This window comes from Eulemur rufifrons, chromosome 18 (assembly GCF_041146395.1).
Source record: "Eulemur rufifrons isolate Redbay chromosome 18, OSU_ERuf_1, whole genome shotgun sequence".
NCBI lineage: Eukaryota > Metazoa > Chordata > Mammalia > Primates > Lemuridae > Eulemur > Eulemur rufifrons.
The window spans coordinates 38,170,545-38,191,845 of record NC_091000.1 but is presented as its reverse complement, the minus strand read 5'-3'; the positions used below and the strand labels follow the sequence as shown (position 1 = coordinate 38,191,845).

At 43.2% G+C, this 21,301-nt stretch overlaps 1 protein-coding gene across 2 annotated transcripts in view; it reads right to left on the bottom strand.

Annotated features, from left to right (window-relative positions):
- The window catches only part of TMEM131L (transmembrane 131 like), a 156,006-nt gene that overhangs the window by 129,529 nt on the left and 5,176 nt on the right, over positions 1–21,301 (bottom strand). For both annotated transcript variants that reach the window (XM_069493662.1, XM_069493663.1), the window contains exon 3: positions 18,893–18,936. In XM_069493662.1, the coding sequence (XP_069349763.1) occupies positions 18,893–18,936 (44 nt within the window). The remainder of the gene's footprint in view (positions 1–18,892; positions 18,937–21,301) is intronic.

Sequence of the window (21,301 nt, the reverse complement as noted above, 5' to 3'; positions counted from 1 at the left end):
CACCCGCCTCCTCAAACTTACATAAACTCAGAGAATGTCAGGCAGGCTGAACAGGAACCGTGCCTTAAACCTGACAAAACAGAAAGAGAAGGCAACATAACACTTTTCTTTTTCTTTCTTTTTTAAGAGAGGGTCTCGCTCTATCACCTGGGCTAGAGTGCAGTGGTGTCATTATAGCTCACTGCAACCTCCAACTCCTGGGCTCAAGTGATCCTCCTGCCTCAGCTTCCTGAGTAGCTGAGACTACAGGCACACAAGTGCACACTTGGCTAATTTTTCTATTTTTATTTTTTTAGAGATAGGGTCTCACTATGTTGTTCAGGCTGTTCTCAAACTCCAGGCCTCAAGCGATCCTCCTGCCTCAGCCTCTCAAAGTGTTAGGATTACAGGTGTGAGCCACCTCGCCAACACTTTTCTTTATTTAGCCAAAAACTCCAAAATGCTCACACACTGGCTTCTGCCATCAGGAGCATTAAGGACGTCTATAGAAGCCAAACCCAGGAGATGTGTATTTGGGTGCTCGCTGTAAAAAGTCTTTCAACTTCATTTAGGAAAATTTTTGTAACAAAAAAGGAAACAGTTATTTAAGTATTTATGCATTTTGAGATATATTTTTACAAACATGGACAAAATAGTAAAGAGTACAAAAAAGTATAGTCTGTCTATATGCACTAGTATTTGTCACACTTTCTAACTTCATGTCTGTGAGGTCAGCATGCAAATAACTTTCTTTTCCAGAACAGGACAAAGCGGCACCAACAGACACATGAACCTCACAAGATTCAAACTCAAATGCTTTACCAGAGATGCAGACTACAAAAATACATCTTTGAAAATATACAGAACATAAAATGTACGCCCTAAAATCCCAATAACTTTCGGTAGATGATCTATGGAGAGCAGAAACTGTCAGACTGGATTAGACAGGCAAAGGCTGCTTCTGAGAGGTTCGTCTCGGGGGCCAGAGGAAGGAGGCCTAACCTAGGTGTAACAGGATGTTTTCGGTTCCAAGCAGCGTGAGGCCTAACTCAGAACAGGATAAATAAGAGTATTTCTCTCACATGACTCACATGACCCGAAGCCCTAGAGCAGCCTGTTCCAGGACAGGTTGATTCAGCCGCTCAATGATGTCATCACCGTTTTGGACTCTTCCCACCCTTGCCACCTACCATCCGCCCCCCCCACCCCCAGCAGCGCAGGCTCACTGGTGTCCTTCAGAGAGAGGAAAACTTTCCCCAAAGTCCTCAAAAAACATTCTAAAAATGTCTTCATAAACACCCAATCCTAAATCATTCACTAACCAAACCGAAGGGACCAACCCACAGGTCACAGTGACCTATGTGGGGGTGGAGGGGCTGGTCTTCCCTGCGGTACCTGACACCCTGAATGACACGCAGACGAGGGGGCGGTTCCTGAAAGGCACCTGCTGCGCCTCCGTGGGCCTCCCCATCTCCAGTGCCACGGAGCAGCCCTGTATCTAACTTTGATACCAGGCTTCTACAGAAAATTCGGTTTAAATAAAGTGTTCAGTGGATTTTAAGTGTTTTGATTTGTTTTTCAAAACTAGTTTAGGGCCAGCTTCTGAAGTAGTGCTTAGGCAAGGACAATCTGATACCTTTCTAAGGAATTCTTACCCATTAAACCCAAACCCTAATCTATTTTGATGCCCTGGCTCTGAACGGGATTCTCTTAAACAAACCACCTTTCTGATTTCTGGTTTCACCACCCTGGCGCGGGGCTGGCCTGGCATTGGGAGGCTTTGCTGGCACTCTAGGAATTCATCTTCAGACTTCCGTTCTGGCCGGGGCTGACATCCACTCCCTAAGCATGGCACGGGCACATCCTTGCGAGCTCACTGAAACAGCTCCCCGGGACTGAGCAGCCACCTGGCAGGGCAGGGCCTGGCCGGTCACCCACGGCACCCTGAGCCAGTACCACCCTAACCAAGCCCTGGTGTCAGCTCTCTTAGAGCTCCTCCGACAGAGAGCTCCAAACTCCTGTTAGCTCCAGAACTTTCCAGCTTTTCCCTTCCCACAGTCTCATAATCACCCCTCATTTGCAAGCAGACAAATTCCTGTTCTTCAGGTGAGACAGCCTTAGGCAAAGTCTGCAACTGGATGAAAACAGCCTTAGCAGAAGGGCTTTTCCCAGGTTCACAGGGCTCAGGACAATAGGCCTGTTCTTTCCGACAGTAAAGGAAGTTATTTCTCTACGTTCTGTTTCCCCCTCTTCCTGTGAGCGTCCCCAAGTCAAGATGTCTTATTTGTTTAAACATAACTTACGGCATAATAAACAAAACTAAAATTAAAATAACATCTTATTACCAAATGAAAACAGTGAACATTTGGGAATGTATTCTTCCAGACTGCACAGGTAATGCTTTTCCTTCTGTAAAGAATTCAGTCTCACAAACAATCTTTGTCAAATATTTGACTACAGCACTATCTATATGGATGTACTGTTGGACACTTAGGTAGTTCCTAATTTTTTCCCAGTATAAAGAGATGAGTATCATTGTAAGTACAGCTTGTGAATTTATCCTGTTTCCTCCAGAAATCCTTAAGAGTGGAATTTCAATAAAACTTGATAGGTACTGCCGATTGCAAATCCCATTAGTAACAGTCTCTTTTACCTGTACTGACACACCTTGAATCGCCACACAACGAGCCTGTGAGATGGGTACTATGTCCCCAAGTTTACAGGTGAGAAAACTGAGGCTCATGACCACACAGCTGGAAAGCCACCGAGACAGGATTCAAACCCAGAGCCCAGGTCCTTACCCACACTAACTGTGGCTACTCAGATGTAACAAGTCTTTAAAAAAAGGATTTCGTGCCCACCCGCCAAGCCCGGGAAGGGTGCAAGCCAGAGCAGGCTACCTCGCCGTTACACAGCAGCCACCAGTAAGACAACGACACCCTTCTCGATCTCATAGCAGGTCCGACTGGAGAACTTACATGCAAGGCACTGTTCTAAATGTCTAACATGTATTTAATCCTCACAACAAACTCTGCTAGGTACTATTAATGATACCCACACTTGAGGGAGGGGCAAATCTTATAAGGCACAGAGAGGTTTGGCACATCGCCAACAGTCACCAGCTAGTAAGTATGACATCAGATTCAAACCCAGACAGTCTGGCCCAAGCATATCTTTTAGCCACTGAGCTACTGCCCTACCTTGAGGTCGGGGCCCAAGCCTCCTGCCTCAGGTCATCATTACCATCTCTCTGCCTCTTCCCATCCGACGGCACAGCCCTGGCTTCTTTCTGACCATCACTTCCCCACTCCTCCCTGCCAGTGTCTCCTCCCCAGCTCAGCCTGCTGCTCTCTTCCCCACCAATTCAGCCCACCCAGCTGGGTCCCCACTTTCCATTTAATCTTCCCACTTTGCCCTCAGCCCTGAGCCAAATCATACAAAGTCAGAAAAGATAAAACTCAAAAGAACTAAATTAAAAACTCAGCTCATAACCACACCTTAGTTTATGTGTAGCCAAAAGTCACATGTTCCTTCTCTCAAAGCTATAAACATTCCTTGAGAGCAAAGCCTGTGTTTATAACCTACTAGTTTAACCAATTGATTCAGGGGCTTTCTAGTAGTCAGGACATGCCAGTTTCTTACTACTATTATAGTATCTTCTCATTTATCCCACAAGAATATTCATTTTCCCCAGGTACCAATTTAGTAGGTTTATGGTATTTTATGCACAACTTTGAGACTCAGGTTATGATTTAAACAAAGTTTGTTCATACTGATTAATGCAATAAGGATTCAGAATATTCTTTGAAAATCTAACTAAAACCTCAGTAATTTAGAAAATGCAATTATTTGGATAAGGTTTGGCTAAAATTTGAATTTTCAACAACCTTCCTCTATTTTTAATTGAAGGTGAACTAAGAAGAAAAAAATCGTAATACTAAGCATTTAATTATTATTAAGTATAATGTACAGTCAAACCAATGTTATATAAGTCACCATCATCATCATGGACATTTTAGTCAAACCCTTAGAGCTCAGTTGTGTTTTATTTTAACTTTTCTTTTAAATAATTTTTAGGTCAAAATTTCCATAACTCAATATTGCATTTTCCCAGTTTATGTAAATCAGCAGCATTTTGCTACATGTAAATAAATGATAGTGTCCTGTCTTGCTTTTCTTGTTGTCCTCATCTTAGGAGAGGAGACAGTAGACCGAGAAAGAAAGGCGAAGAAGTGACAACGTTCAAACCATTTCAGTTGACATCATGCCCACAAATGTGAGAAACTCAGTCTAGTGGCCAGGTATCTGCACTCCAGTCTTAGCTCTAAGCCTTCTCATCTGAGGCCAGAACTGAAACCCTGAGGGCAAAGGTGCAGACAATGTGGAGAAATTACTTCACATCCGAGTCTCAAGGGCTACTGTAAATGGAGATAAGGCTATTTCTTGTGGGAAGGTCTATGAATTAAAGCAGCTAACACTTAACAAAAACAGTCAGAACTGTTAAGTGTTTGATAAATGTTAGTCCTCTACACCTAGAATCCTGGTTTCATTAGCCCTGTTTTCCAAATGAGATCTGCTTTACTAGGTTATAAATGAGAATACACAGCCATATGCTTCAAGCTAAAAAGTGTGGTATGTTAGCAATTACACAGAAAAACCAGTATACTAAAAGCATACTTAGCTTTACATTTTTTAACATTTTAATTTAACTTCAAAATAAATTTTTTTTGGGGGGGGTACAAAAGGAATACATGCTCATTATAACCAAAAAAAAAAAAAAAAAAATCAAACTGTAGAAAGAAGGGGCAGATTCAGGACTTGCCCATATGGTGCTTCCCTCCGGACGGACACAGCAGCAGCTGGGCCTGGCAGCACCGTGGGCGGTGACATAAAGTAAAATGCTCAAGTTCATTTACTCCTCCTGGTCTCCACCCCAAAGGCCAAAAGAGACAACTTTTTAGGGCTTCAACATTCATGATTACCTTAAAAGCTAAATACTTAACTTATTTACTATAATAAGAAGTATGCTGAAGTCTCCTAATCAGATTTCTATCTCATAGCAGAAATAACATGGGCTGAGTGCTGCCAAATATATCCAAAACTGACATTCTTCTAAAATAGCTACAAGAAAAATACTCCACTGATGCATATGTACGGTTCTGCACAGTGCCTGGAACACAGTACATGTTCAGTAAGTGTTAGTTCCATTGGAAAAAAAGAAATAAAAATACCCCAAAAGCCCAAAGTTTAGAAAACATGCTCTAATAGCCTAAATCACGTTCGGGTACTAGAAGTCTTTATTTTGGGAACCAAAATAAAGCTAAAAAGCTAAAAAAAAAAAAAAAAAAAAAGAAGCCCACACTCTACAAAAGTACCAGTAAAGAGTAATCCAGAAACCTAGAGATTAACTATATCCAATGTGTACAGAGGGCTTTTACTATACAATCATGTTAAAAAATAAATGTACAAACCATACAAACTGGAATAAAGTGACTGATATGACAATGTTTAAAGTTGTCCCTAAACAGACTTACTGGAGTTTGACCACATGAATGATTACAGAGGAACAAAAAACTGATAAGGATCACTGAGAAAACAATAATATAAAAGACTGGTGGTTTAATGTTATATGACTAACACCTATCATCATCATCTACTGAATCAATATCCCTAACGTGGACCAAAAAATGCCCCCAATCCAAACTCCCTAGAGATGAATTCTTTTCTCTTTACCAGTTTCCCATTCCCCTGACTTCCCACCCACTCCCCCTTCTCTTCTTTAAGACAACGTTACAGACATTCAGGTCTCCTGGAACATCTCTTTCCTCCTCCAGTTTCCCCTTTTATTCTCAACTCAAAAGGGGAAATAGAAAGAAAATGTAAGTAGTGTGCATTTAAGTGACAGGCCTTAAACTCAGCCAGAGGCCAGGTTACTTGCTATCTGTGCGCCCATAAACCCTATTCCACATGCCACAAATATTAATACATTTCTGACCTTGGCAAGGACAATACCCAGACACAGCTCTGAACTGGGTTTTGTTTTTTATCATGCTTTTGTCTGGGTTTTAGACTCATTTTTTAAACCTAGAGTTTTGGTTTCCAACAAGGAGCAACATAACTTTCACGGACCCTTAGTATAGGATGAGAAATCTAAGTCTGCCCAAGTAGACAATTAGGGAAAACCTTCCTCTCTTAACTATAACCTGAATGTGGTGAATTAATGAAACCCCTTCCTAGCCACCTAAATACACTTTCGAATTAAAATGAAGCCTGAATTTACAACCCAGGTTAAATGGATTAAAAGATTAAGAAATAGAGAGCAAGTGCTTTCTCCATCTCACTCTCACATTTCAACCTCAAATTACCCCAGCCCTGTAATGACTAGAGTAGTCACTTGGAAGGCGCCTAATTACCCACGAATTACACCAACCGTAACCAATTTCAGGATCACAGATCAGATTTTCCCAAAACATAAATCTGCTAATTAAGTTACATGAAAGTCAAACGAACAGGCAATTTGGATGCAACATTTATCCGCCTGAACGTAGACTTACAGGGTAAGTATTTCAATTCACACTGACAGCATCTATCTCTTATGGATAGCACTATTACGCACTTGGATAACCGTAGCTAAAATATATGGAAGGAGAAAGAGATCCATCTTCGTGATTCAAGCATTTCCAGGAAACAACAAAAGGGTTCTCCTGCCAAACCAATGAAAGGCCCACAGGGATCGGCTTCAGCCTGTGAGTCCACCCACGCACATTCACTTGCTAAGTTAAACTGGTAACGAAACAACAAGTCTAAGACAGTCACACACACGCAGACACACCACAGCACACACAGCCTGGCAGCAGTTTCAGCAGCTGTATTTTTCTGAATTCTAATCAAAGGAATATGGTTTGATTTCATGGTTTTACCTATTTACCTATTTGCTCATTAAGCTTCATAGTCTTAAATCAGTGGTCCCCAACCTTTTTGGCACCAGGGACTGGTTTCATGGAAGATAACTTTTCCACGGACGGGGGTCGGGGAGCTCAGGCAGTGATGGTAGCAATGGGGAGCAGCTGTGAATACAGAAGCAGCTTCCCAAGGCTCACTCACCTGCCGCTCACCTCCTGCTGTGCACCCCGCCTTCCTAAGTTTCATGGGGAGGGGGAGGCAGAGCTCAGGCGGTGAGGCGTTGCTAACAGGCCACGGACCAGTACCAGGCCACGCCCGGGGGGGGGGGGGGGGGGCCTGGGGACCACGGTATTAAATCTTCCACTTCCCACAGGAAAAAAAAAAATCACTAAAGAAGAAATACTTGTCCCCAAAGCTCACAATTTTAAGTGAATAATTTTCCTTGGAATTGCTCCCACAGATACACAAAGAAATAATTGAGAAATAAAATCCATTTGCCCAGAAGGCCAGGTTCAATGAGTCGGTAAGAACTCCACGGCCCGAGAGCCACAGCTGCAGCACGGACAGCCCAAGCCGCAGCTGAGCCGTCCGAGCCGCGCTCAGAAGCGAAACTTCACAATCTATCACCTAACAGAGCCCAACGCCAAAAAGTTATTTCCTAGGAGCCCTGGAGTTGGGGAGGGCAGGGAAAGAAGGTGCAGGGACACTCACAGGGGCTCACAAATGAGTCTCACTGGTCACTCACTGCACGTTAGGGGTTAAACTGTGTCCCCCTGTCTACCCCAAAAATGGTATGTTGGAGTACTAACCCCCAGTACCTCAGAATGCTGACCTGACTTGGAAATGGGATCATTGCAGATGACATCAGCTAGGATGTGGCCCTGCTGGAGCAGGGTGGGCCCCTACCCCAGTACTACTGGTGTCCTTCTAAGAAGACAGGCATGTGAGGACGTGGAGACACGCAGGGAGAGCTCATGTAGCGGCAGAGGCAGAGGCTGCCAGGAACCCAGAGGCTCAGGAACCCAGCAGGAACTGGAAAGAGCAAGGAAAGACTCCTCGACAGGCCTCAAGGGAGAATGGCCCTGCTGCCATTTTGCCCCCTTGATCTAGGACTTCTACTGGCCTCCAGACTGGGACAGAATGAACTTCTGCTGCTCTAAGACCCAGCCTGTGGTGCTTTGTTGTGGCAGCCCTAGGAAACTGACACACCGCACATGAACTTGGGCTGCTTCCTCCTGCCCGGCTCCACACAGCCCCCTCAGCGGGCAGCTGCTCCCACCAGCCACTAGAGACCTGCAGGGAATCCCCAGGCTGTGTGTGGTTGGGGGGGAGGTCTCCCCTGTAAGTGACACATGACAGGCTCAGCTTTCCCAGGCCCCATCCCAATTTTATTCCTACTCTGCAGCTCCCAGCTGCCTCGTCTGGGCCCCACCCTGCCCCTGGGCACCATCCCTGCTCCTCCCCCGCGCATCCCAGATCTGCCAAGCTGGGTGGGGGGATGTGGAAGTCCCCTTCAGCGTGGGTGGCGCCTGTGCCGCTTCCGCCCACCCTGGTTCTCACAGAATTTTTAGAACACTTGTTAAAGTTTTTACTTAATATCCTTCCTCATGCCCCAGCAACCCCCTATTCTCACACGTGCACGTGTTCGAGCGTACACACACACACACACACACACACACACGACTCCACAGGGGGCTGGGCCAGGAGACAGATCTGAGTACACACACCACCCTGTCCTGTGAATAGCCACTCCCATCCAGCAACTGAGACTTTCTGTTACTGGGCCAAGGTTTTCTGCCAAACTCACTTCCCTTATAATGAATGAATTCTCCTTGAGAAAGTTCCTCAGTTCTCCCCTGACGCTGACCTGCGATGGCCTAACCCACCTGTTTACTGGGCGTGCTCGGGCCCGCTGATAGGTGGATGCCAACGCCCAGCCTGGAAGCCCACCTCCACCCGCAAACTCCTTTAGAAAACGTGGATCAGCTGGCTGAAATGTGATAACGTATGAAGGGAATACGTATGTATTCTAGGTTTGCGAAATTCTTGGGCCAAGTGACAGTGAGCCAGGCTGAAAAACAACCTCCATCTCCCAACTTCCACCCACTGTTTTATCTACAAGACCACTTCTGCCTTTCATCATTTAATCATCAACAAAAAGTTTGTTTTTAAATGTGGTTCCTCAGACACCTTACCCTGGACTGACGGTTCTCACTCAAACTTGAGCATGCCTCAGGATGACCTGGAGGGCGTGTTAGAACAGATCCCTGGGCCCCTCCCCTAGAACTTCTGACTCACGGTAGGTCTGGGGTGGAGACCAAGAACCTGCTTGTCTAACGAGTTCCCAAGCAATGCTGATTTTGCAGGTCCCAGACCACGCTTAGAGAAACACTGCCCAGACCGCTCATTCCTCCCTAGCTCAGGTGGCTCACTCAGCGTAGCACACACAGAGCTGCTGGCCTTCCCAACATCCGTTCCCCTGGCTGTGGTCAGTGACCACGACTCTCTTGTGACCAAACCCTGCTGGCAAAGCTAATCACGTGGTTCAACCACTCATCTGTAGGCCGGTGAGTGGTTCAAGGTGAGTACAGAGCCGTATCTGACCTAGGGGATGAAAGGGAAGGTATGCTGGGGGTGCTTCTGAGAAAGAGGCCTTTGGGTTATCAAGACCTGCCTTTGGATATGCAGGTGGGAGGACGCAAGGCTGAGACGCCTGCAGCCCTCCTGCAAGGGTGAGGGGAGCTGGATGGCACACACAGCCCAGAGAACAGACAGGTAGAAAGAACCAGGCTCCCGGCGCTGACGGGAGGGAACCTGCTGAGTAAACCAACCCAGAACCACCCTGCCTCCGGGCTTCTTGTTAGGTGACATAATGCGTTCTTTATTGTTTCAGCTAGTTGAGTCAGGGTTTTCTGTTACTTGCTGCTGAAAATAATCCCAAAGCAAAGTAAGCTAACAGGATAGCTCAAAAGGCAACCTCTCAGCACGCATTACAAGGGCCTGTGTTCCACAAGGTAATCCCCAAATTCCAGATTTAAATATTACAGATTATTTCAAAAGCTATGTAGCTAAATGTCCATGGATGATAGGCACTTAGATACAGTGCAAAACTAAAGAAATTATCTAGCACAAAGAACAATATTACAGAAGATCCAACTCTGGGTCTATTTTAGAAGAGCCAAGCTCATTTTTTTTCAGTGCTTTGCTAGGAACGATATACTAGGGCCTACCAAAGAATCCAGTCACTTCCATACATTAATCTTAGCCTTAGTCTCCCTCTGTAGAGAGCATACTATCAGTGTGTCTAATTGGGAAAGTGATTTTTCCAACTAGTTCACTGCAGATACAATAGCATAGCAGACAAGCACAAACATGGAGAGGGGACACCTAGGATCATGCATGTGTATGTTCTGTCACTTCACAGCTTTGTAACCTCAAATTGTTCTACCTTGATGAACTTTTCTCCTCACCTATAAAATGGAAATACTACCACATATCCACCTGGTTATTTAAGGATAATGCCTGTGAAAGTACTTTGTAAACTGTAAGGTATACAATTACTTTAAGTTAATTTTTATGGATTAAGTGGATTAACATGGCCTGATTTGAAGAGGTAAGAATGAATCATGATCCCAGGAGAATTACTTCACCGAAAAGTCACACCATATACAACCTGTAATAACTATCAACTGGAACGCTGTTTGGACTGTAATTCCAACTGAACTTCACCTATTGTAAATAATTTAGTGGCAGCTAAAAGAACCAACATCCACAAGGTAGTACAGCCCTAAAAGTCAATGTTGTACAATGTACGATATCAATATGAATAATTTACTATGTACATTTTCACAATGGTCCACTTGGCAGGCCACACACAATGACTCTGCTTTTAGTGAAGTTATTCTCTGGGATCTACCTTCAAATGCAGCAGTGAGTGTCTGGATACTTCACAAAAGGCAAACCGTCTTTCCTGTGGGAGCAGTTTAGTTTTAGTTCAATGGCCACATGTCATTCAGAGCCATGTTTTCTGAATGAAATACTTGAACTGGGTAAAAACAACAGGGATTGGAGGGAGGGAAAAAACAGGTATGGCACTAGACTGTGAAACTGGGATGTGTATGTGTGTATCAGAGAAAACAATGCCATGAATTAAACATGGCCATCTTCCTGGAATATAAATTTTACTAGAAGATTTTTAAAGAATAAAAGGGAATAATCAGTGAGTAATTTTAAAACGATTAAAAATTCTCAGCTGGGGCCGGGCGAGGTGGCTCATGCCTGTAATCCTAGCACGCTGGGAGTCAAAGGTGGGAGGATCGCTGGAGGTCAGGAGTTCGAGACCAGCCTGAGCAAGAGCGAGACTCCATCTCTACTAAAAATAGAAAGAAATTATTTGGACAACTAAAAAAATATATAGAAAAAATCAGCCGGCCATGGTGGCACATGCCTGTAGTCCAGCTACTCAGGAGGCTGAGGCAGAAGAATTGCTTGAGCCCAGGAGTTTGAGGCTGCAGTGAGCTATAGTGATGCCACTGTACTTTAGCCTGGGCAACAGGGCAAGACCACATCTCAACAAAAACCTCAAATTTTGAATTTTTTTTAATTTCAAAGATTCTTCATGCTTATGGCAGACTTTTAAAGACTACATCCCCACTATTTTGGGGTAAAACATAGAGAAGGACTACAATAAGCAAACAAGACTTTTTCTTACATCATTTATAAATTGGTTACAAAGGCAATCCTGAAAATATTAATTGAGCACCACAGCATCTGTGAAATACTGTCTAGACTACCACAGTAATTACTAGTAATGTGACAACATTCTTTTGTTGAACTGATTAGGAGGAAAAATCACTGTTACTCCAGAGTCATATTTCATACATGTTAGACTCTAAAAACAAACTAGTAATTTGATGACAATTCATTTAAAATAAGTAACAAGCTCCCAGGAGACCCCATTATCTTGATATTGGTGTTCCTAGACAGAGAACACTGCCTTGGGAAATTAGGTCTCCTTTGAACCTGGAAGTCGCTCTGCTACCTTCTTAGACAATAAGAAGCTTAGTGTCACAACAGATCCAGAACACTTACAGAACTCATCATCAATACTGCTGCTGGCGTCGGGGTACATCCAAAAAGTACCTTCCTTTCTCATCGATCCACCATGACAAGGAAAGATCAATCCAAAACACAACGCCTGCTGCGTAAAAGCCACCTCCTAAATGTCAGCTCCTCCATAACTATCCAGCTATGAGCTTTCCCGAAGAAATCTAAGCTGGGTTTTAACACGAGTTGGCAAAACACCCAAGTCTTTTCTCTTGCTTATACATGGGTACCTTCGCTCCTGCCTGAAATAAGCTTCTCACAAGTCTTTTAAGGCATATATTGTGTTTTCCACAGGCATGTCTACCTGTGGGTTGTTGAATCTGTCCAGCTCTTTCTTCAGAAGGCACACCTGATTGAATGGATTCCATGATGTTATTTTACTGTTAAATATGGTGCCGTGCAGCAATAAATAGTCAAACCATGGAGTGGCACAGGGAATGAAGCAAGCTTGAGAGTCACGCTTCTAGTGCCGAGTTAAAACCACCTCTCCCAAAGGCAATCTCCAGTCTAAAGGAAGGAACACTGAGGTTCCAGAACTAGGTCACCACATTTACATATGATAACCAACCTCTCCAGACTTCAACTCCACTTTTTTGTCTCAGGAATATTAACATTAATGAAATGTTTTGCCTATTTTTATTCTACAGTTACCTTTCAAAATTCTTAAAAGAATTAAGAAATTCTTTAATATGAAATTATCAAAGGTTCAAATATCCTTTTCAATACAAAAATACAAATAAACACAAACCTAATCACCCCAGTGCCTATAAAAAGATATATCCAGAAGAAGTAAAAATTTCAATGAAAACCAGAATTAGGATTCTGATCCTACTGTACTATTTTTCTAATTTATTTCAACTGAAGCCTAAATAATTATCTTAAAAATGATCAAAAGCTTTGTTAAAAACTTCACAACCTAAAGAAACAAAACCAAAAAGGTTTTTGTGGCTCGAAGACAAGTTTAATATATACCAAGAACCCTGTTTAAAAGCCTATATTGGCTGGGTGCAGTAGCTCACACCTGTAATCCCAGCACTTTGGGAGGCTGAGGCAGGAGAATCGCTTGAGGCCAGGAGTTCGACACCAGCCTGAACAACATACCAAGACCCCATCTCTACAAAAAATAGAAAAATTAGCCAGGCATGGTGGGGCACACCTGTAGTACCAGCTACTTGGGAAGCTGAGGCAGGAAGATGGTTTGAGCCCAGGAGTTTGAGGATGCAGTGAGCTATGATGATGCCATTGCACTCTAGCGTAGGCAGCAGAGAGAGACTCTGTCTCAAAGAAAATAAATAAAAAATAAAAAGCCAACAGAAAAAGCAAGATCACCTAGGGAGATGACAGAGTGGGAAGAGAAGAGGCTCTACAATGGAACCCTGGAGATGCTTCAGATAAAGTGTGAGATCCTAGCAACAGGGAAGAAACTTCCATTTCTAAAGGAGACCAAAGTGAAAGGTAGTCCCATTCCCTGTGGAGACTCAGAGATCCTTCACTGCCACAAAGAAGTTTTCCCTAAAGATTAAGTCGTCTTTGTCTGCAATTACATCGTTTACTATGTTGCTGAAAGGTCACCAAGATTCTCCTCCTGTTCTGACTCTTGGAATCTGCCTTAAATTGGCATTAAACTACATCAGGAGAAACATTTTGCTGCTGTTATTAATCAGATAAAAGTACATTTAAAGAACAAACAATAACAAAGAAAACCTTCCACACACATTGTACCTAGCCAGTATTCATGACTTTCATAACCATTTTTAAAAGCTGAAATAATATATTTGTACTTTACCAATGCTTACACTTTTCATATCCTAACAAATATAACCCCCCAAAAAAAGCTTATCAGAAAGAGAGAGATATACAGAGAGCCAGATAAGCTTCCCACAGAGCATTCAATTCTGGTAAGAGCTGAGGCCAGCTCTCATCACTGAATCTCCACAGCAATTTCTCTCTCTTAGCAAAGGACTAGATTACTGCTGACATTTGAGAACTCCCTGGAGAAAAATGGGGGTGAAGAGGAAAGAGGGAAGAAAGTTTTTCAAATATTGCTTTTCTGGCATTCAACCAAATATAATTACCTTGTATCCGCAGAAGATGACGGCAAGACAACATAAACAAGATCTTCAATGAGGCCAATTGCCCTGAAAGCTTTCCCAGACACTGAGGGAACAGGCAAGCTGCACCCCCACCGCCACCCCAGCCCGGGCAGTCTTGAGGGGGAAACACACAGACTCCTTCACTGTCTAGATCCTCTCCAGTGATAGATATCAGTGCCACCTATACTTCTGGGGCACTAAAACAGACTGAGACTCTGTTTTACAGCCAAATTTATTTCTCGAGTCTCAAGTTAGTGGCAACTAACTCCACATGCATTCCACCAATCTGTATTGGTGGAGCTTAGCAGCGCCTAATGCCTTGCCTCCAGAGAGAATAATATAGAAAAAGAGGTGGAAAAAAGAGCAACTTTTCAGTGGAGAAACCCGACACACACACTGCCAGGTGGTCAAGGTCAACATCAAAGTGATAAGTCATGCTGATAGTATGTACATACCCTCGATGTGATGCGATGACAATTTATCTACGTGGTCTTCCTCCCCAAAACCCATAACCCCAATCTAACCATAAGAAAAATATCAGACAAATCCACATTGAAAGATATTTTACAAAATACCTGACCAGTATGCAGCAAAACTGTCCACGTCATTGAAAACAAGGAAAGACTGACAAACTGTCACAACCAAGAGGAGCCTAAGGGGGGATGACCACTAAAAGTAATGTGGGGTCGTGGGTGGGACCCCGGGCAGAACCCTGGGGAGTGCATATTCAGGTTAAAAAGTGTAAGATCCTATCCACTTTGGGGTTTTGCTAAAAACACAGCTAAGATTGGAGTTTAAACCGAAGTATAAATATCCAGGAATCCATACGGATATAAATAAATGACTGAATAAATAAGAAAGAACAGACAAATCTGCCATACCGAATTCCAAATAATTTGTGTAAGTGAAGCTCAACTTCACTTAATGACTTGCCTCCCGAAAGGACATGAGGGAAAAAGCAGTGAAATCTGAATAAAGTGTGGAGTTCAGTTCATAGCAATAGACCCCGGTTGGTTTCTCAGCGGTGACAATTGTGCCATAGACATAAGACATTAACATGAGGGTAAACAGGGTGAGGGGCACACAAGAACTCTTTGTACCATCCTTGTAACTTTTCTGTAAATCTAAATCTATCCTAAAGCAAAAGGTTTATTTTTAAAGTAGCATGACATTAGATGGGTTTTGGAGAAATTAAAAAATTAAGAAAAAATTCCCAATTATGCAATAGAAGATAAATGAATAGTAAGTACTTAGGTGACTAATTTACCAATCACAGAACATTACATTTAGAGATAATGCTTAGACAGAACTCCAGAATCTGCATTTTCAGAAAATGGACACGAAGATTTTCTAGTAGCGTCCCACCCACATCGTAACTTTCCTTTACACAAAAGGAACAGATCTCAACCCAAAAAACCTAAAGGAAACAAAGAGGCATGGAAGTCGAGTTAAAAAAAAAAACAACAACAACTACGGATAAAATAACAGCAAAATACTAGAATACTCAGTATCAGAAAGATAACACATATAAGTCAGGGTTGATAAACTGCGAGCCATGATCTACTGAGGAGTTTCCAAATCAGTTGAGGTAGGGATGGGAGGTTGAAGGCTGATAGCTACAATATAAGGCACTTCTTTTTAGGGGCACAGAATGTTCTAAAATTGACTGTGGCAATGGTTGTACAACTGTGTGAACATACTAAAAACCAAGTGTGTGCTTTAAATGAGTGAACTGTATGGTATGTGAATGATACCTCAACAAAAATATTATCAATACCTAAATCCAGTAGGCAGCAACCAGTATTTTTTTAATGAAATAAAACATAATAGAAAATAGAGAACACTGCAGGCAAATAAGGGGGAGTACTATTTTGTGAAACTTAAATTCATTTTTTCATAAATATATAGATTACATGCATGTACATATATTCATACACGCATACATATGCCTGCAAGTACATGGTCATGATGTAAAATTTATTTCTTACATAAGTCACCATCAGAAAATTTGAAAGCCACTATTCAAAATCAACACAATTCTCCCTCTCTTCCCACACCTCTCCAGATAATCTGACACTTTGTAAAGGACCAATAAGAATTAAATTACTAATACCTTTAAGTTACAGAAAATTGGCAAAAAGAGAGAAACTAGTTCTAATTCATAAGAATGGAGAGAATGGCATCTACAGAAGAAGACAAACACAAAGACACGTGCAACGAGGCTCTCTATGGGTTGCGCACACCCACACTGGGATCTGCGGCCCAGGCCTCCCCACTCCTGCCTACTTGGACGTGTCTTATCACGTCCGAGATTCCTAGGAGATAACCAAACACAGTTCCTGATTACCCTCCCACTAAATCCTTTCCTGTCACAGTCATCATCATTTCCCCGGATGCTCAAGCCATGGTCTAGGTGCCCTCCACGCTTTCTCCTTCCCTCACTCTCCACAACTGGCTCAATGAATGCGTCCTATCCCAAAAATGTATCTCAAAACTTCCTGTTTCCTTTTACCCCACTACCACACTCTAGCCCGAACTGCCATCAGCATTCCTCGGCATTTTTTGCTCCCAGACATCCAGAAAGCATGTTTATGTTATATCACATTTAAATTTTTATGATTTTAACTGTTGTAAAAATGTAACGTCTGCTATATTGTAAATACTGGCATTTTTAGTAAAGCTCCCAATTCCTTTTTAAAACACATTCAATGGAGTCTAAATTCTACCGCAATGATACCTACCATTATCCATTTTTTTAAAACACACAAATAGGCTCCTTATTGCTGGATATTTTACATTGTTCCTTTTCCTCTGTGAACCCTTATTTCTACTCCATGTCCCCCAAAGAATTTTAACTTAACACACATTAGTGTTCAAAGCCTACTGCAACAAGACTACAGATATAAATTGAAATTTCAGGCTTTAAAAAAAACTTCCTATGAGCAGAGGGTCTAAGTATGAAAAATGTATTTCTTTTGAATTATCACTACAATTTTTATTAGTACAGCCATCCCTTGATATCCCTTAGGGATTGGTTCTAGGACCTCCCTAGGATACCAAAATCCAAGGATGCTCAAATCCCCAATATAAAACGGTACAGTATTTTCATATAACCTACATCCTCTCGTACACTTCAAATCACCTCTAGATTACTTATAACACCTAATATGATGCAAAGGCTATGTAAATAGTTGTTATACTGTATTGTTTAGGGAATAATGACAAGAAAAAAATCTGTACAGGTTTAGCAAAGATGCAATTTTTTTTCCCAAATAATTTCGATCCACAGTTGGTTGCATCCATGGGCTCGGACATCACGGATACCCAGGGCCAACTGCACACAACTGATCAAACCAACAAATCTTACAAATTTTGATAGGTAATGAAACATAAAAAGCAAAATCTTACTGAAAATGTTTTTCTCCCTAATTGGTTCATGTGAACATTATTTACTGCTAGAATGAGACAGGTTTAGTTAGCATCAATTTAATCCTATTTTTCTTATTCTTTTTTTTTTTTTTTTAAATGTAAGCACTGAAAACGCTTGTCCACATGAACAGATGTGAACGGAAGGTTTGCTGTAGCACTGTCGCTATATTCTCTCAACTCCCCCAGTGTTTCATCCAAAGACCGATCACACAGTAATCTATCATTAAAAATCACTTTTAATGATCTATCAGTTGCCAATCTGATTAGGTCCTCCTTCAACTGGAGTGAAAGCAAAGATCTGAAAACCACCAAGGAATTAGTCATCTAGTCAGAGTGAATCACTTTTTCCTAACCAACACCAGTATTTCAAATTATCTCTGCCCCAGATGAAGTAAATAGTAGGGTTGGGGCTGGGCGAAAGATATGGCTCTTTCATAAAGTGGAGAAGAGAGGCTGTGAAAGCAGAGGTGGAAAATGGTCATTAAAGCTCTGATCAATGTTAGGAGAATACATGGCCCCTGGGGATCTGGAAGCTGCTTGCTTGAAAGTCATCCTCATGCCCAGATACCCCTTAGGGAGTCTTCAGGTAGCTCCGATGGACCCAGTTTGACCAAGGTGCTCTCTTAAAAATGTAACTCATGTTTTTTGATTTGCTAGCCCACTGCTTAAAATCCTTGAACAACTAACACCACACTCAAAAATAAAACCCCAAACTCCTTCCTGTGGCCTTTGCAGTCCTACCTCATGTCACTATGCTATAAACCACACTGGCTTTTTCTACATTCCTAGACAGCTGCCAGCACTTCCAGCCTCAGGGGCTTTGCGCCTGCCATTCCCTCTGTCTAAAGCACACTCCCCAGCCTGCTGTGTGGCTGCTCCTACATCCTCCAGCCTTCAGCTGGAATGTCACCTCCTAAGAGGAGCTTCACCTGACCACCCCGTCTACCTCACTGTTCTCTGCCACAGGAATCTAGTTCTCGAAAGCTCTTAGCACAAGCATCATTATTTCATTTACAGTAATGCCTGACTCCCCAAGTACATGCAGTGCAGGTCTTGTTCAATGTTTATGTTCAGCACCCAGCATGGTGCCCGACGCTCCGGAGACGTTCGTGAACACGAGGCAGGGTGTAAACATGCCATGGAAGACGAGAAGTCGGTGTGTGTTGGGGGCAGGGGGTTTCTAACAGCTTTTTGAACAATCTTATTTTAAAACAAAGTTATATTAATCATTAGAGAGTACAGGCATCACAAATGCCAAAGAGAAAGGTATAGCACAAATAACCTTAAGTACATAAACGTGAACATATACCAAGACTTCAGAGAGCATGCAAAGAGGGCAGGGAAATTCAGCCTGCGGGAATTCGCTCCCACTTTCCCCTTACCTCTGTTCTTCGGAAGGCTCCTCCATATCTTCTTCAGAATCACCCTATCAAAAAAAGAACACATTTTAATGGTTGTTTCAGAGAAACACAAAATCACCAAAACAAACAGTTCTCCAAATCTCCCAGGGCTGATGAATTTGTAATGAATGTTTAATATAGCGACTGGCACAAATACTCTATAAATGTTTATTGAAAAAAAGGACGTTAGTAATGACACAAGTACAAGCCACCAATTACCAAGTAGTCTCTTCAAAATTCACTCTAAGTATTCTACCTGCTTAAAATCGACCTGAACATAATCTCAAAACTAGGTATCATTTCTCTTCCAGAGCCTACGTTTAATGTTTCAGTTTAATCACACAAGATAAAGTTTAGTGATAATTTTAAATTCCCAAATATAAAAAACGTATTCAGTTCAGCTCAGAATGTCCACAATGAATACATATTTTGACACCAATATAAAAAGGCTGATAATTTTTTAAACGGCAATAAATATCACACTCAAAAGCCCTTCCAAAATCATCTGCCAGATTTACCGTGACCACACGTAAAAAGAAAAGGCGCCTGAAATAGCAACAAAAGGCCAGATCCACTTAAACACTCCACTGGACTTTGCCGGACAGACAAGCTCTGGAGGTATTCACTCTGTCTGGAAGCCGGCCACTGCTGGCTTCAGGGATCGACCTTCCTGCTACTCCCGCTGCCCCCTGACCCAGGTCCTGCTGGTAGCCCTTCCTCCTTGCCCTCTGCCCCCCAGCCCAGACTCCTCTGCACTAATTCCCCCAGAACGCTAACCTGCGGTTGTAACCGGGAGCCCCAAATCCCAGTTTCCAGCCCCAGCTTCTCGCTCTATCATGCCCAGAGAGACTCGATGAACACCTATCTCCACAAGAGCCAGGGCTCAAGCCGTTTCGTTCAGCACAGCACCAAGCCCGGTGAGCAGCGCACGGTAGGTACCCCACAACCCTTGCAGGGTGGATTAATTTGCAACCCTAGTCCTATCTCTAAAGGCCTCCAGGATATATAAACTCTGTCTGGCACTTGGCTCCCCAGAAACAAGTATGACCAACACCAGACTTAACCAACATCAGGGTCTCTGCCAAGCAGCTTCTGTTTTAACTGATCTCCCTCCTCGTGGAGGATACCAACCTGCTCCTTGATGCTGAGCAAACCTCAGGTTCATCCTGCACTGCTCTCCTCCCCACAGCTCCTACCGCTCATCAGCAACACCGTTCACACCTGTCCTTCATCAGCAACACCGTTCACACCTGTCCTTCATCAGCAACACCATTCACACCTGTCCTTTCTCCTCCTCTCTGCCAGCACCTCAGCCCACACCAGCAGTAGCCCATGCCTCAATTACCACAACAGACAGGGCCTCTGTGTCCAACCCAACCCATGCAGCCCTGCACCTTGTGGTCACACACCAATCTTCCTCAGTGTCAATCATCGCTCACCACCACGTGGTAGAACCAGCACTCAATGTCCTCATGTCAATCCCTGCCCAAGAACCTACAGTGGCTCCCTACTGCTAGTCAGATATCCTCCAAGCTCTTCAATGTAGCTCAGTCCGACATAAGGCTCAGGGCCAGCCCCAGTCACACGTTTGCTAACACACATCTCTAAGAGTCTCCCTCCTCCCCTACGCATTCGCTGACCCCTCCCATACACACAGCACCTCTTCTCTCAGTTCCTACACTTCAGCACTTAGATGTCAGTCCCAGGGTATTACCAGCCTTACCTCCCCAACAACACCAGACTCTCAAAGGGCAGGGACCCAATCCCGTCATTCCCCCACCCCTCGGGGCCCTTGCAATGGCCGTTCTCTCTCACCACTTTCAAGGGCCGACTCAAACACCTTCTCAACGTGGCCTACTGTGGCCTGCTGTGACCTCTGAAATTAAAACTGCAACTCCCATCACCACATTTGCACCCTTGGAAGAGACTAACACAATGTATTATCTACGTGCCTCCATGTAGACTGCAAGCTCCACACAGCAGGTGTAATTTTTCTTTTTTCGTGCACTGGAACATCGCCCACACCTAAACACTGCTTGGCCACAGCACACGCTCAAACACTTCTCTGCAGAGCTGAGCACAAGCCAGCTGTTTCCTAACACAAGTGGACATGACTACTACTGAAAACGTCATTAGGCAACATTTTCTAAATCAAAACAGAACATGAAATCTTTTCCCTCAGACATAGGAATTTTATCACCACAATCCTGCTTTTCTGATCAGATTGTACTAAAACTCACAGAATAAGGCAGTGGCTAAAAACTCGGCCTCTGGCGCTAAACACTTCCTGGGTTCAAATCCCACCATTGCCACTTTCTTATGACCTTGGGCAAGTAATTTAATTGCTGTACCTCTATTTCCTCATCTAAAGTCAGGTTATAGTACCGCATA